Source organism: Gracilinanus agilis, chromosome 4 (genome assembly GCF_016433145.1).
Source record: "Gracilinanus agilis isolate LMUSP501 chromosome 4, AgileGrace, whole genome shotgun sequence".
Taxonomy (NCBI): domain Eukaryota; kingdom Metazoa; phylum Chordata; class Mammalia; order Didelphimorphia; family Didelphidae; genus Gracilinanus; species Gracilinanus agilis.
The window spans coordinates 110,765,839-110,780,044 of NC_058133.1; the positions used below are offsets into that span (position 1 = coordinate 110,765,839).

At 41.7% G+C, this 14,206-nt stretch overlaps 1 protein-coding gene across 1 annotated transcript in view; it reads left to right on the forward strand.

The window, feature by feature from the left end:
* The window catches only part of RASSF5 (Ras association domain family member 5), a 119,402-nt gene that overhangs the window by 37,324 nt on the left and 67,872 nt on the right, over positions 1 to 14,206 (forward strand). Inside the window, exon 2 of the mRNA XM_044671717.1 lies at positions 6,069 to 6,190. Within this exon, the coding sequence (XP_044527652.1) occupies positions 6,069 to 6,190 (122 nt within the window). The remainder of the gene's footprint in view (positions 1 to 6,068; positions 6,191 to 14,206) is intronic.

Genomic DNA, 14,206 nt, shown 5'->3' on the forward strand with positions numbered 1-14,206 from the left:
CATGTAACCATGGAAAAATATTCTAAATTAATTAATTAAATAAAAAGTTTTTTAAAAAGAAAGAGAAACTTGGGCTTAGGCTTTACAGACCCATGTCAACTACTATGGCCACGTAGCATGTTAGTGGCCAAACGAGGTTCCAGAAACTACAAAGCCTCCATTTCTGCAGGCAGACTCTAAGGGGGCTTTGATACAGGGATGCACTCAGAATCTGGATGTACTCCTCGATTTGAGAATTCCTTCTCCCTCTGCCCCACCTCCGCATTGACGTTACTGGGGACTCCATTTCAAGACACTGATTTGAGGAGTATGAGTTGCTCTTAACTCTGAACCCTTCAAAGCTTAGCTCAAGTCCCCTCTTCTGTGTGAAGGCTTCCCTTAATACCTCAGTCCACAATGCACTCTGACTGTCTCTGCCTATTTCTCTGGCTCTGTCTGTCTCCATTTCCACGTGTCTCTCTGTCTCTCTCTTTCTTTTTCTTCCTCCTATCCCATTCCAGGAGTACTTACTGTCTTTACCACTCCTCCAGCACTTAACCTAAGTGGCCTCATTTGGAGAAAGAAGTCTTTGAGGGGAAAATTCATTCTGGGAGGCTTCAGTCCCGTAGTCTTAGCTAACAGGCCCTGTTCTAGAACAGAACAGACATATGATATCCTTAGATGCACTTAATGCCCTAAAAGCACTGGGTGTGCCCAGTGTGTGGGTATTTGGGAGAGGGCCAGGGGAATCATGATTTCATCTCTACTTTCCCCAAAGCCCTTGCCTTGGGGTTTCCAGAAGTAGGGGATGTCACACTGTGCCTCAGTGGTTTAGCTGCAGCCTCTGATTATAGAGTCTGACATGGGATGTTGCTGAAGTAGTCTTGGTTTCTTTTCAACTCTTGGTTCTCCCTTCTTTCCTTCAATCCCCCAACCTTGTACAACTCAGCATCAGGATAGATTGTGGCATCTGTCAAGTATTTATAAAATGCTTATTATGTGCCAGGCCCCATGCTAAACACTCTACCAATATTATCTCATTTGATCCTCATGACAATTATAGGAGCCTGTAGGGGCTATGATGATTCCCATTTCACAGTTGAGAAAACTGAAGCAGGCAGATGTGAAGTGTCTGAGGCTAGATTTGAACTTAGGTTTTCCTGACTCTTGGTCCAATATATTCTACCTACTGAGATACCTATCTACTTCTAAGTAGGTCTCCAATTACTCTTCTTCACATACTCTCATGTTCCAGTCCCACTCTAATACTCGACTATTTTTTATCTATAGAACTAAGTGATGCAGTGGTTATAACACTAGGTTTGGAATCAGGAAGATTCATCTTCTTGAGTTCAAATCTAGCCTCAGAAACTTCCTAGCTGTGTGACTCTGAGCAAGTCATTTAACCTTGATGATCTCAGTTTCCTCATCTGTAAAACAAGCTAGAGAAGGGAACGTAAACTTCCCCAGTATCTTTGCCATGAAAACCCCAAAAAGGGGTCACAAAGGGTCGGACACGACTGAAATGGCACAACAACAGAATAATTAGCCCTCTACTTTTCCAGCCTCCATGAATTTGCATAGAAGGCCGTTTTTCCATCTCATCACCTGCTGAATTTCTTATCTTCTCTTTAAAGCCCAGTTCAAAGAAAGGCATTGTAGTACAGCAGAAAGAATATTAAACTTGGAATTCATGAGACTTGAATTTAAAACATTTTTTAATCTTTTACTTTCTGCCTTGGAACCAATACTACATATTGGTTCCAAGGTAGAAGAGTGGTAAGGGCTAGGCAATGGGGGTTAAGTGATTTGCCCAGGGTCACATAGCTTGGAAGTATCTGAGGCTGTATTTGAATGTAGGACCTTCCATCTTTAGGTCTGGCTCTTAATCTACTGAGTTTCTCAGCTTCCCCCTGAATTCAAATTTTTACTTTGCTGCGTGGGACCTCAAACAAGGCATTTAATTTACATGGACCTCAAAAACGAGGGGACTAGATTAAATGGTCTCTGAGTTTCCTTCCTACAGTGACCATTCTATGATGCTAAACGGTGGGAAGATTTGGATTGGGGGCAAGGGACCTGAGTTCAAATCTTGGCATTGACATTTATTGTCCAAGCAGTTTGGGCAGGCCATCTTTCTCTGGGTTTCTTCACCTGTAAAATGAGTGAATTGAGTTCTAAATCTATGATCCAAACATTGTACACAGAGATAGATACACTGTGGTATAATTGAACATAACGGACTTCTCTGCTAGCAGCAATGCAAGGATCCAGAGGAAGGCTGAGGGACTTATGAGAAAGAAAACCAGCCACATCCAGAGGAAGAACTGTGGGAGGAGAAACACAGAGGAAAAACAACTGCTTGAACACATGGGCTGATGGGGATATTATTGGGGATGTAAACACTAAACGATAACTCTAGTCCAACTATCAATAATATGGAATTAGGACTTAATCAATGATACATGTAAAACCCAGTGGAATTGTGCATCAACTAAGGGGAGTTAGGGGGGCTTGGGGAGAGGGAAAGAACATGAAATATGTAACTAGGAGGAAATATTCAAAATAAAAATAAAAAAAGAAAGAAAAATAAATCTATGATCCTAGGGGCAGCTAGGTAGCATAATGGATAAAGCACCAGGCCTAGAGTTGGGAGGACTTGGGTTCAAATCTGGCCTCAGATGCTTCCTAGCTATATGACCCTGGAAAAGTCACTTAATTCTGATTGCCTAGGCCTTACCACTCTCTGTCTTAGAATTTATTCTAAGATAGAAGCTAAGGGTTAAATTTTTAAAAAATCTATAATCTTATGAAATGCCTCCTGAATTTTTATTGTAGCTATGTCATATCTAACTCCTAGACCACAAGCTTCAGGAGGACCGAGGCCTAGCCTGATTGAAATTTGGTATCATCCCCTAACTTCCTGCTGTATATCTTGTACAGCAGGCACTAAATAAATGTTTATATTGAATTACTTCTAGGTCTGGAATCAGGAAGATCTGAATTCAAATCCAGCTCAGATACTTACTAGCTGTGTGACCTTGGGCAAGTCACTTAACTTTGCCTCAGTTTCTTCATCTTTAAAATGAGCTTGAGAAGGAAATGAGAAACCACTTCAGTGTCTTTGCCAAGAAAACCCCAAATGGAGTCACCAAGAGTTGTACAAGATGGAATATGACTGAGCAACAACAAAATAAATATTTACACTGAAGTGAGGGGACTACCCACTCTCAGGAGTAAGTGGTACTTCTCAAGAATGGAAAACCTCTTTAATTCCTAAAGATTTCCCCAGTCACTGGAGTGAGTGGCAGTACTCAGTAACCACAGTGTGGGTAGAGGTGCCAGTTCTTCTCTTCCTCTGGCCCTGCACTTGGCAGCCCCTTGGCATTCCTCATCTCTCCTAGCCCTGCCAGGTGCCAGCATAGGTCTGGGATGGGGGTAGGCCCAGGGAAACAATGATCTGCTTTGTGACTGGCCCCTGGGCTTTGATAACAAAGCCTCAACTTGTTTTAAGCACTAACTGGGAGGCCAGGGGAAGTCTTGTCCTCCCTGTCTCTCTACCCTATTTAGACACAAAATACTCAGTTTGGCCAAAAAAGGCTAAAAACTGCTTCCTTCTTCCTTAAAACACACACTACTATCCCACGTGCTCTTTGTTTTTATAATAAAAAGAAAATATTCCTCATCAGATTCCTTCTCTTGCCCTGGCTGAGCTGTGTCATCATTGGCCCAAGTTGCCTCTATGCCAGGTGGGTATTAGCTGGTTCTGCTACGCCAGCAATCCATGAGAATTCACCTTGAGTGCCAGCATGGACGTATTTGTATTGATTTTTCTCTCCCATTTCAGCCTTCCTTCACCCTCTCTATCCACTCCTTTCCCCTTCACTATTTCTTTTCTCCTGATCTCTTTCCTCTGCCTGTCCTTCCTTCTCCCCTTCCCATCTGCTAAGGATGTTCCAGAAAGCCTCCACCCAGAGTTGAGCCCTCTGGGAAATCTGGAAGATACTATCATGGTCTTCCAGTCCTAGCTCTACTATTTACCTAATTATGTGATTTTGAGCAAATCTCTTCATTTTTCTGGGGCTCAGACTTCTCACATGGAAGATGAAGAAGTTGAACTAGAGAACCCCAAAGACCTCACCTACCATTCTCGGGTTCTCCTTCCATGTCTTTGCCCTTTATCATTGTGCCTCTGGTTAGAAGAGTGGTCTCATTTGAAAGATGGCTTCTTTCTCTTCCTGAGACAGTGGTATATGCATTAAGCACTGACCTCAAAACCAAGAAGATATAGTTTCCAGTCCTACCTCTGAAACATATGGCCCTGGGACTCTGGACAAATTGCTTAATCTCTGCCCTAGACTTTTAAGTTACAGGGAAGGTGTTGACCTCAGTTGGTGGAAGGAGTTTTCTCACTCAGGATTTCCATGTATCAGTGAAATCCTAGTTTCAATCCCTATCCTTAACCCTTATCTATCTTTTAAACTAACAACCTGATTTGTAGAGATCTCCTGTAGACCTTCCTCCCACTGGTAGCCATCACCATTTGACAAAGTGGAGTGGGGCTAGAGAAGGACAATGACTTGAGATGATGCATATATGGGTCTTCCTGGATCACACTCACCCTTATTTATCTAGCACAATCTATGGTCCAACCAAACTAGTTTTCTGTCTGTTTCTCATATTTGTTGTTGTTCTGTTGTGTCTGACTTTATGATCCCATTTGGGATTTTCTTGACAAAGAATGGTTTGCCATTTCCACCTTACCTTATTTTACTTTAAACCCATACCCTCTGTCTTATTATCAGTTCTAAGACAGAAGAGCAACACGGGCTGAGTATTTGGGGTTAAGTGTCTTCCCTGGGATCACACAACTAGGAAATGTCTGTGGCCATCCAGCTCATTTTACAGATGAGAAAGCTGAGGCAAACAGGATTAAGTGACTCGTCCTGGATCACAGATACTAAATGTTTGAGGCTGGATTTTAACTCATGAAGATGAGTCTTCCCAGCCCTAGACCAAGGACTTTATCAACTGGTGGAGGGAGTAGGCACCACCTAGTTGCCCCCTGCTTCTCATATACAACATTTCGTCTCTCAGCTCCATTAATTTTGCACTGGCTATTCCTCATGCTTAGAATACTCTCCTTCTTTATTTCATAAAATCTCTCACTTCCTCCAAGACTCACATCAAATACAATGTCAGCATTCTTCCTAATGGAGACAACTGCTAGTATCTTCCTTCTTTAATTACCTTATCCTTATTATTTTTGTTTATTCTGTATATACTTGAAATTATATACTCCCTCCTCTCACAGAATATAAATTCCTTGAAAGCATTTTTGTCTTGGTGTCCCCCTTTCCTGGCACACAGTAGGTTCATAGTCCATAAATGGTTGACATAAAGTTGGAGGAGACAGTTAACCCAGATAATAGTTAGAATCCAAATATCTCTATAGGTTAGAATGTTGAGCAGAATCTAATAAGATGAAATTTAATAGGGATAAATGTAAATGTTTACAGTTGGGTTCAAAAAATCAACTTTGGAAATACAAGCATGGCTAGACAGTGGTTGATCAGAAAAAAATTTGAGGATTTTATTGGGCAACATGAGCTAACAACTCAATATGGCAGATAAGAAAAACTAATGTGATCTTGGTCTGTATTGAGAGGTATAGTTTCTAGAAGTATGATGGTGACAGTACCACATTTGGACCACATTCAGAGCCTTGTGTTCTATTCTGGGTCATGATTGTCAGAAAGGATATTGATAAGCTGGAGAATGTCTTGAGGAAGGGAAATGGGAAAGGCCTCAAGTCATCTCATGTTGAAAGTCAGTTGTAAGAAATTGTGGGTGTTTAGCCTGGAGAAGAGAATACTTGGTGTAGATGGGTTGGAATGGAGCATGATGTCTGGCCTCAGTCATTTGAAGAACTATCACCTGGAAGAGGGATTCCATTTGCTTCTTCTTGGTTACAGGGGGAAGAACCAGGGGTCTAGTGGAAGGTGCAAAGATGCAAATTACTTCTCCAGAGAGAAAGGTATAAGAAGTGCTGTCTGCTCCCTAATTCCCATTTGGTTCTTTCCCTCCAGACTGCAAGTACACCTGTCACCAAGAATGCCGAAGTCTGATCCAGCTGAACTGTAGTCATCAGCAAGGACTGTCCCGGGACAGAACCTCACCAGAAACAACCCTTGCCCCAGCCTTCAGGCAGGTAAGCACTATGGACCCCACATGGGCTTAGGTTTCAGCTCCAGGTAGTGGCACTAATTCTGTCTTTTAGATATTTGGGGAAGGGGAAGTTGGCTTTAAGGTTCTTCTGTTTAACATCTCTGGTTACTGGATTCACCCTTTCCACAATGGCAGCTTAGAATTTGGGGTCTCCAGATCTCAAGGGGATGGACAAGAAGTACCTTTGAGAATACTTCACAAGGAGAGACAGATGGCTTCCTGACGTTGCATGGAAGACTTCGAATTCGAGGACTCTCTCTATTCTCTAGAGATGGCCCTGCCGATCTCACAACAATGCCTTAGGAATAACATCAAAGATGTACTTTGAAAGTACTTTGGAAAAAAATGTAAAAACATTCCTATAATCATGAAGTATTATCATAACATTGTCGTTAAGGGCAAGTAACAAACCCTGAGAGAAAGGAGAGTCGTGGGGAGACAATGGGGGTCCTTCCATGATCCAAAAGACAGTATGGTATAGTGTAAGTGTGCTGAGCATGGAGTACTCCCAGTTCTGAAACTTAACATTATCATAGCATTTACAGCTAAAAAGGATGTTAGAGAACATAGCCCTACTCTTCCATTTTAAAGATGAAAATATTGAGATCCAGAGAAGTATAGAAGGGGTAAAAAAGAGTACTGGATATGGAGAAAGATGACCTGAGTTTGAATTCTGGCTCTGCCTCTTATCTGTCTATATGATCTTGGACAAATCACTTAACTCTCTGAGTTTCCACTACAAAGTAAAAGAGTTGGTCTTTCCTATTTCTAAATCTGTGTTCCTGGGATCAGAAGCAATTCACTGAAGATCTCATAGGCAAACGGTCACAGAATCAGGATTGTTGGCTATGGGGCCATGAGCAAAGAGCTTAACCCTTTTGAGCCTCAGTTTTCTCATCTTTGAAATGGAAATAGTAATACATCACTATCTGTCTAATGAGTCCAGCAGTGGTTGGGGGTTGAGGTATTTGGGTGAGGAGGGAATTAGTTCCTACTTATTCCACTCTTTCCCAGCTTTTTCCTTCAGGTGTGACTTTCCCTTAATTAATTCCCTCACTCTATGGAGGCAGGGAAGGGATACTCTTTTTTTTTAAAATTTTAAACATTTATTAATATTTATATTTTAGAAAAGTTAACATGGTTACATGATTTATGTTCTTACTTTCCCCTTCACCTCCCGACCTCTCCCCTCCCCTGGCCGATATGCATTTGCACTGGTTTTAACATGTGTCATTAATCAAGATCTATTTCCAAATTGTTGATAGTTGCATTGGTGTGGTACTTTCGATCCCCAATCATGTCCTCATCAACCCATGTATTCAAGCAGTTGATTTTCTTCTGTGTTACCTCTCCTGCTGTTCTTCCTCTGAATGTGGGTTGCGTTCTTTTCCATAGATCCTTCAGAATTGTCCTGGGTCATTGCATTGCTGCTAGTACAGAAGTCCATTACATTCTATTTTACCACAGTATATCAGTCTCTGTGTACAATGTTCTCCTGGTTCTGCTCCTTTCACTCTGCATCAATTCCTGGAGGTCTTTCCAATTCACATGGAATTCCTCCAGTTTATTATTCCTTTGAGCACAATAGTATTCCATCACCCACATATACCACAGTTTGTTCAACCATTCCCCAATTGAAGGACATACCCTCCTTTTCCAGTTCTTTGCCACCACAAAAAGCGCAGCTATAAATATTTTTGTGCAAGTCTGTTTATCTATGATCTCTTTGGGGTACAATCCCAACAATGGTATGGCTGGATCAAAGGACAGGCATTCTTTTATAGCCCTTTGAGCATAGTTCCAAATTGCCAGCCAGAATGGTTGGATCAGTTCACAGCTCCACCAGCAATGCATTAATGTCCCAATTTTGCCACATCCCCTCCAACATTCATTACTCTCCCCTTCTTTCATTTTAGCCATTCTGCTAGGTGTGAGGTGATACCTCAGAGTTGTTTTGATTTGCATATCTCTAATTATTAGAGATTTAGAACACTTTCTCATGTGCTTACTGATAGTTTTGATTTCTTTACCTGAAAATTGCCTATTCATGTCTCTTGCCCATTTATCAATTGGGGAATGGCTTAATTTTTTATACAATTGCTTTAACTCCTTGTATATTTGAGTAATTAGACCCTTGTCAGAGTTTTTTGTTATATTTTTTCCCCAATTTGTTGTTTCCCTTCTGATCTTGGCTACATTGTTTTGGTTTGTACAAAAGCTTTTTAGTTTTATATAATCAAAATAATTTATTTTACATTTTGTAATTTTCTCTAACTCTTGCTTGGTTTTAAAATCTTTCCCTAGGGGAAGGGATACTCTGAAACTTGCCTTGGAGAGGCAAACCAATGCTTTAGACTGAACTCCTGATGGTTCCCTATTCCTCATCAGGCCATTTACCAAACCTTCTTCCACCACAAAAATAGGTGGCTCTCCCTGTGTCCAGGAAGTTCAGATTTATTTATTCTTCTAAGGGGTGAGGTAGGAAGGAGTATCACTAATGTTCATTCTTGGCTCCATTCTTCATTCCACCACACCATATATTTATATGTACATGTCAGCTATGGCCATTTTGCATCTACCCCATGTCTCCTCTGCTTAATTCTACTATAACATTTTCTAGGAATCTCACTCTCAATACTCAAGGGACCTCTACTTGGTCCTGCAATGTTTAATATATATATTTTTGAAGCCAGCAGGATTAAGTGACTTGTCCAGGATCACATAGCTATTTAAGTAGCTGAGGCTAAATTTGAACTCAGTACTTTCTGACTCAAAGCCTAGCATTCTATTCATTGTGCCACTTATCTTTATAGGAATGACTTGGATACAAGGGTAGGTGATACACTCATGGAATTTAGAGATGACACAAAACTAGGAGGCATAGTTCCTCTGTGCCAGGCACTGTGCTAAGCCCTGGGGGCACAAAGGTATCATACTGGATGACAGAAGGAACTTGATAGGTTTGAGTTTGGGGCTGAATCTCCTAAGATGAAATGTGATTTTGACTGATATAAAGTCTTACACTTGTGTACAAAAGGTCAGCTTCATAAGTATAAAATTGGGGAGGCATAACTAGACAAGAATTACTTTGAAAAAGATCTGGGGGTTTTAGTGAACCAAAAGCTCAGTGAGACAGCAATTGGGAAATGGCAGCCAAAAAAACTAATGATGAATGATCTTGGGCTGTAGGAAGAGAGGCTTAGCTTCCTGGAATAAGGAGGAAATAGTCTCACTATCGTCTTTTTTTTTTAAACCCTTACCTACTGTCTTAGAATTAGTTATAGTTCCAAGGCAGAAGAGCAATAAGAGCTAGGCAATTGAAGGTAAGTGATTTTCCTAGGGTCACATAGCTCAGAAATGTCTAAGGCTAGATTTGAACTCAGGTCTTCCCAACTTCAGGTCTGCCACTCTATCGACTGTGCTATTTAGCTGCCCCTTCACTGTCCTTTTTATTTCTGAGCACCAGAGCTTTGAGAAGCTGGAGAGTGTCCAGAGAAGGACAACCAGGATGTGGAAGGGCCTTGAGTCCATGTCACATGACAGTATGTGAATGGGTGACTACCCACCTTAGTTTCTGAGACCTTGCAGTTACATGTGACTTATTTATTTATTTATTTATTTATTTTTGGGCAGGCTCTGTGTTTCTTTCATGCAGGATTCTGCAGGGAGGAAGCTCTTTTTACCAATGCAAATAGGTACCTGCCCTGCAAATTATAGTTTTAGAATGTTCCCTATGACACTAAAGGTTAAACGACTTACCTAGGGTGGCAGTTATGTGCCAGGAAGATTTGAACCCAGGTCTTCCTCTGTCTCTGAGGCTTATTCTCTATCCACATTGTCTCTCATGTGACTTGACTTATTGTCAAATAAATACATTTGGGTCCCTATTTCTGTTGAAGACGCCACCCACCATTCTTTTCATCTCCCAGGTTTATACCCTGGATGTTATCCTCAATTCCTCACTCTTCCTCATCCCACACCTTTAATTGGTTGCCAGATTTTGCAGTGTCCACATTCACCTAGGGTCAGGAGCTGGGGTGGGCCTGGGCTGAGCAGCAGTGATGTCTAATCCTGAGGGACCAGCCAGGCAGGTCAGCAGAGGACAGGCTCAGCTGGAGATGGAAAGCCTGAGGGCAGAGGAGAGGTCATTCCTCTTCTCACCTGAGGCTGGGGATCAGATGGGGGCACTAGAAGGTAGAAACTAAATTCTCTCTGTGCATGGAATGCTCTCCCTTCCCAGCTCCACTTTCTGGTTCCCCAGCTAAAATCCCATCTTCTACAAAAAGCCTTTCCCAAACCTCTTTAAAAACAACAACAACAACAACAACAACAACAACAACAACAACACTCTTTCTTTTTGTCTTAGAATCAGTACTAAGTATCACTCCTATTAGAATCGGTACTAAGTATCCCTCCTATTAGAATCGGTACCAAGTATCCCTCCTATTAGAATTGGTACCAAGTATCCTTCTTATTAGAATTGGTACCAAGTATCACTTCTATTGGAATCAGCACCAAGTATCCCTCCTATTAGAATTGGTACCAAGTATCCCTCCTACTAGAATCAGTACCAAGTATCACTTCTGAGACAGAAAAGGTGGTAAGGGTTAGGCAATGGGGGTTAAGTGACTTGCCCAGGGTCACACAGCTAGGAAGTGTCTGAGCCCAGGTTTGAATTCAAGACTTTCTGTCTCCAGGCCTCCCTCTCTATCCATTGGTCTACCTTACCTCAACCCTCTTAATTCTAGTGACTGTTTGCCTGTCGCTTCCTCCATAGATTGTGGCTTTTTGAGGAAAGGGACTGTCTCTTGCCTTTCTTTGCTTCCCTGGCACTTAGCACAGTTCCTGGCCCAGAGTAAATGCTTAATAAATGCCTAATGATTGACTAACATCTCTTGCATCTGACCCATTCTTGCATGGCTACCACCTTGGCTAAAACCCTCACTGCCTTGTTCCTGAACTAGAGCAATGGCCTCCTAATGGTTTCCTTGCCCCAATTCTCTTTCCATTTCAGTCTTCCCATACTGCTGCCAAAGAGATTTTCCTTAACCACAGATCTAGCCATATATCATTAGTAATGACTCAATAAACTCCAATGGCTTTCTGTTACCTCTAGGGACAAATTTAGTTTTTAAAGCCCTTAACCATCGTTTTCCAGCCTCACTGTCCATTATTCTTCCCTTCTATACCCTTCCACCCAGACAAACCAGCATTCTCTCCAGGCCTCGTACTCAGCACTCCATCTCCTGCTCCCATAAGTGTTAATAGAACTGATGGAGAGATCACTCTTCTATGATTTGGAAGAGGGCTGGGTTAGTGGCATTTCTGGTCAGCTAGCTTGGTCCTCTCGATTCTTAAGAGAAGTAGGAGGAAAGTGTATGGCTAGATGATTTCATTTTTTTGGACTAGACCTGTGATTTCATAGGTATAAGGAGTTCCCAGTAAGGACACTCTTACCAAAAACCATCATGGAAAGGCTAGGTAGCACAATGGATAGAGTGCTACGCCTGGAATTGGGAGGACCTGAGTTCAAATCTAGCCTCAGACACTTTCTGGCCAAGTCACTTAACCTCATTTGCCTGGCCTTTGCCCTTCCACCTTAGAATTGTTACTAAGAGAAAAAAAACAAAGGTTAAAAAAAAACAAACCAACCGTATCAGTATCTTCTCAGTAACTTAATATTAGAGTTCCTAGCGTACTTGTCAAGTGACTTATCCAAAGAACATAGCCATGATGTGTCAGAGGGGAGTCTTGAACACAGGTCTTCAGGGGTTTCTATCCCAGCCCACATTAACTCAAAAAGTGTAATAACCACAAGAAATAACAATATTAAAAATTAATTCAGAGTGTTTTAAGAATTCTAGGCCAGCTCTCTATCCACTAAGCCATTTGACCCACAAATTATAATAATATTTAAAATTATTTATGTTTCTATAGCATTTTCAGGTTGCATAAGTGTTCCTCACCACAACCCTAGGAAGCTGAGTAGTGCAAGTATTATTTCTCCTAACTTACAGATCAGGAAACTGAGGTTAGGAATGTTTCGATGGCCTCCCTAGTTTTCTGTCAGTCCTAAGTATGAGAGAAAAGGCTTGACTCTCAGAGCAGGGCTCCTCCTCTTATATCCTAAGCTGCCTGTGTCTTTTTTTGCCATTTGGAAAGGTTGATCCCATCACCTGTTCTACAGGATAATCTGAGTGAATTGGGCGTGACTAGAAGATTTCTCCCCTCTTGTCTTCCTCCTGTTGGATTCTAGAGACAAAATTTCAAGAGTGACCCAGAGCTCTGAAATCAGTGCTCTGGAACCTAGCCACCTTCTTCTGGGTGATCTCCCAGGCCCGACTACTCAGTTCTTCCAGGACTGTGGCCGGGTCAGCTGTGCCAAGGAGAATGATGGGTAATAAAACCAATGTCAGAGGAACCAGAAAGTCCCTGGGGGTCCTGAGCAGCTATCAGAAGACAGCAGAAGAGACTAAGTTCCTGGACTTGGCAGTTCTAGGAGTCAGCACAGACTGGAGTGAAGCTGATGCTTGTTTTCCACAAGCCTGGCTACATTTGCCAGCTCAGGCTTTTTGTCAAACTGAGTTGCCTTCCCTGCTCCTACTAGAAGTACTTTCCTCTCTTGCAAACTTATTACTATCTCATATATTTTTTATAATAAACTATTAATTGTAGGCCCGTTTTGTTTTTCTCAATTTCTCTTGCCCAGAGTCATTATATATATATATATGTACATATATATATAATATCTTTCAATATATAATAAATAATATTTGAAGGATATATTATATATTTTTATTTATTTTTAATTTTAAAAATTTATTTATTTAAAAATTTAAAAATTTATTTATTTTTTAAAACCCTTACTTTCCAGGGGCAGCTGGGTGGTTCAGTGGATTGAGAGTTAGGCCTAGAGACGGGAGGTCCTAGGTTCAAATCCAGCCTCAGACACCTCCCAGCTGTGTGACCCTGGGCAAGTCACTTGACCCCCATTGCCCACCCTTAACCACTCTTCCACCTAGGAGCCAATACACAGAAGTTAAGGGTTTAAAAAAAAAACCCTTACCTTCCACCTTAGAATCAATAGTGTGTATTGGTTACAGGGCAGAAAAGTGGTAAGGGATAGGCAACAGGGGTTAAGTGACTTAGCCAGGGTCACAGAGCTAGGAAGTGTCTGAACTCAAATTTGAACCCAGGACCTCCTGTCTCTAGGCCTGGTTCTCAGTCCACTGAGCTACCCAGTTGCCCTCTTATGTCTTTATTTTTTATTGCTTCTTCAAAGAGGATAATCCCCCAGGAAAAATCTTTCCCCTCTTCAGTCCCCCGTAGAATAATACTTTCTCTGCTCCCCATCCCAGGGGTGCTGCACCCAGAACTACTCTTCCTTTCTGCAGATCCAGCAACATAGGCAGGAACTGGAGCAATCCGTGTGTGTGTGTGTGTGTGTGTGTGTGTGTGTGTAATATATATCCTTCAATTAGTATTCATTAAATGGATACTGTGTGCCAGGCACTGTGCCAAGAGCTGGGAATATGAAAAGAGGCAAAAGACAGTCCCTGCCATCGAGAAGCTCAGCAGCCTAACAGAGGAGACGATACACAAATAGTTCTATACAAATAAGATATAGGCAGGATAAATTGGGAGTTAATTAAAAGAGAGAAGGCACCCATCAGGGAGTACTAGGAAAGACAGTCTTTCTTCTGGCAGAAGAAGAGTCTTTATTTTACTTATTTTTTTCAAAATTCTTATGATAAGGGCTAAGCAATTGGGGTTAAATGACTTGCCCAGGTTCATACAGCTAGGAAGTGGCATCCAGGCCTGGGACTCTATCCCTTGAGCTATATAGCTACCCCAAGAGGAGGGACGTTAGCTGAGACTCGAAGGAAGGCAGAACACAGGAAAGGATGATGAGAAGGAGAATTCAAGGTGATTGCACCGCAGATGAGTACATGAGGCCCCGAGGATTGAAAAGTCTTATTCATAAAGAGTGAGTGAGCGG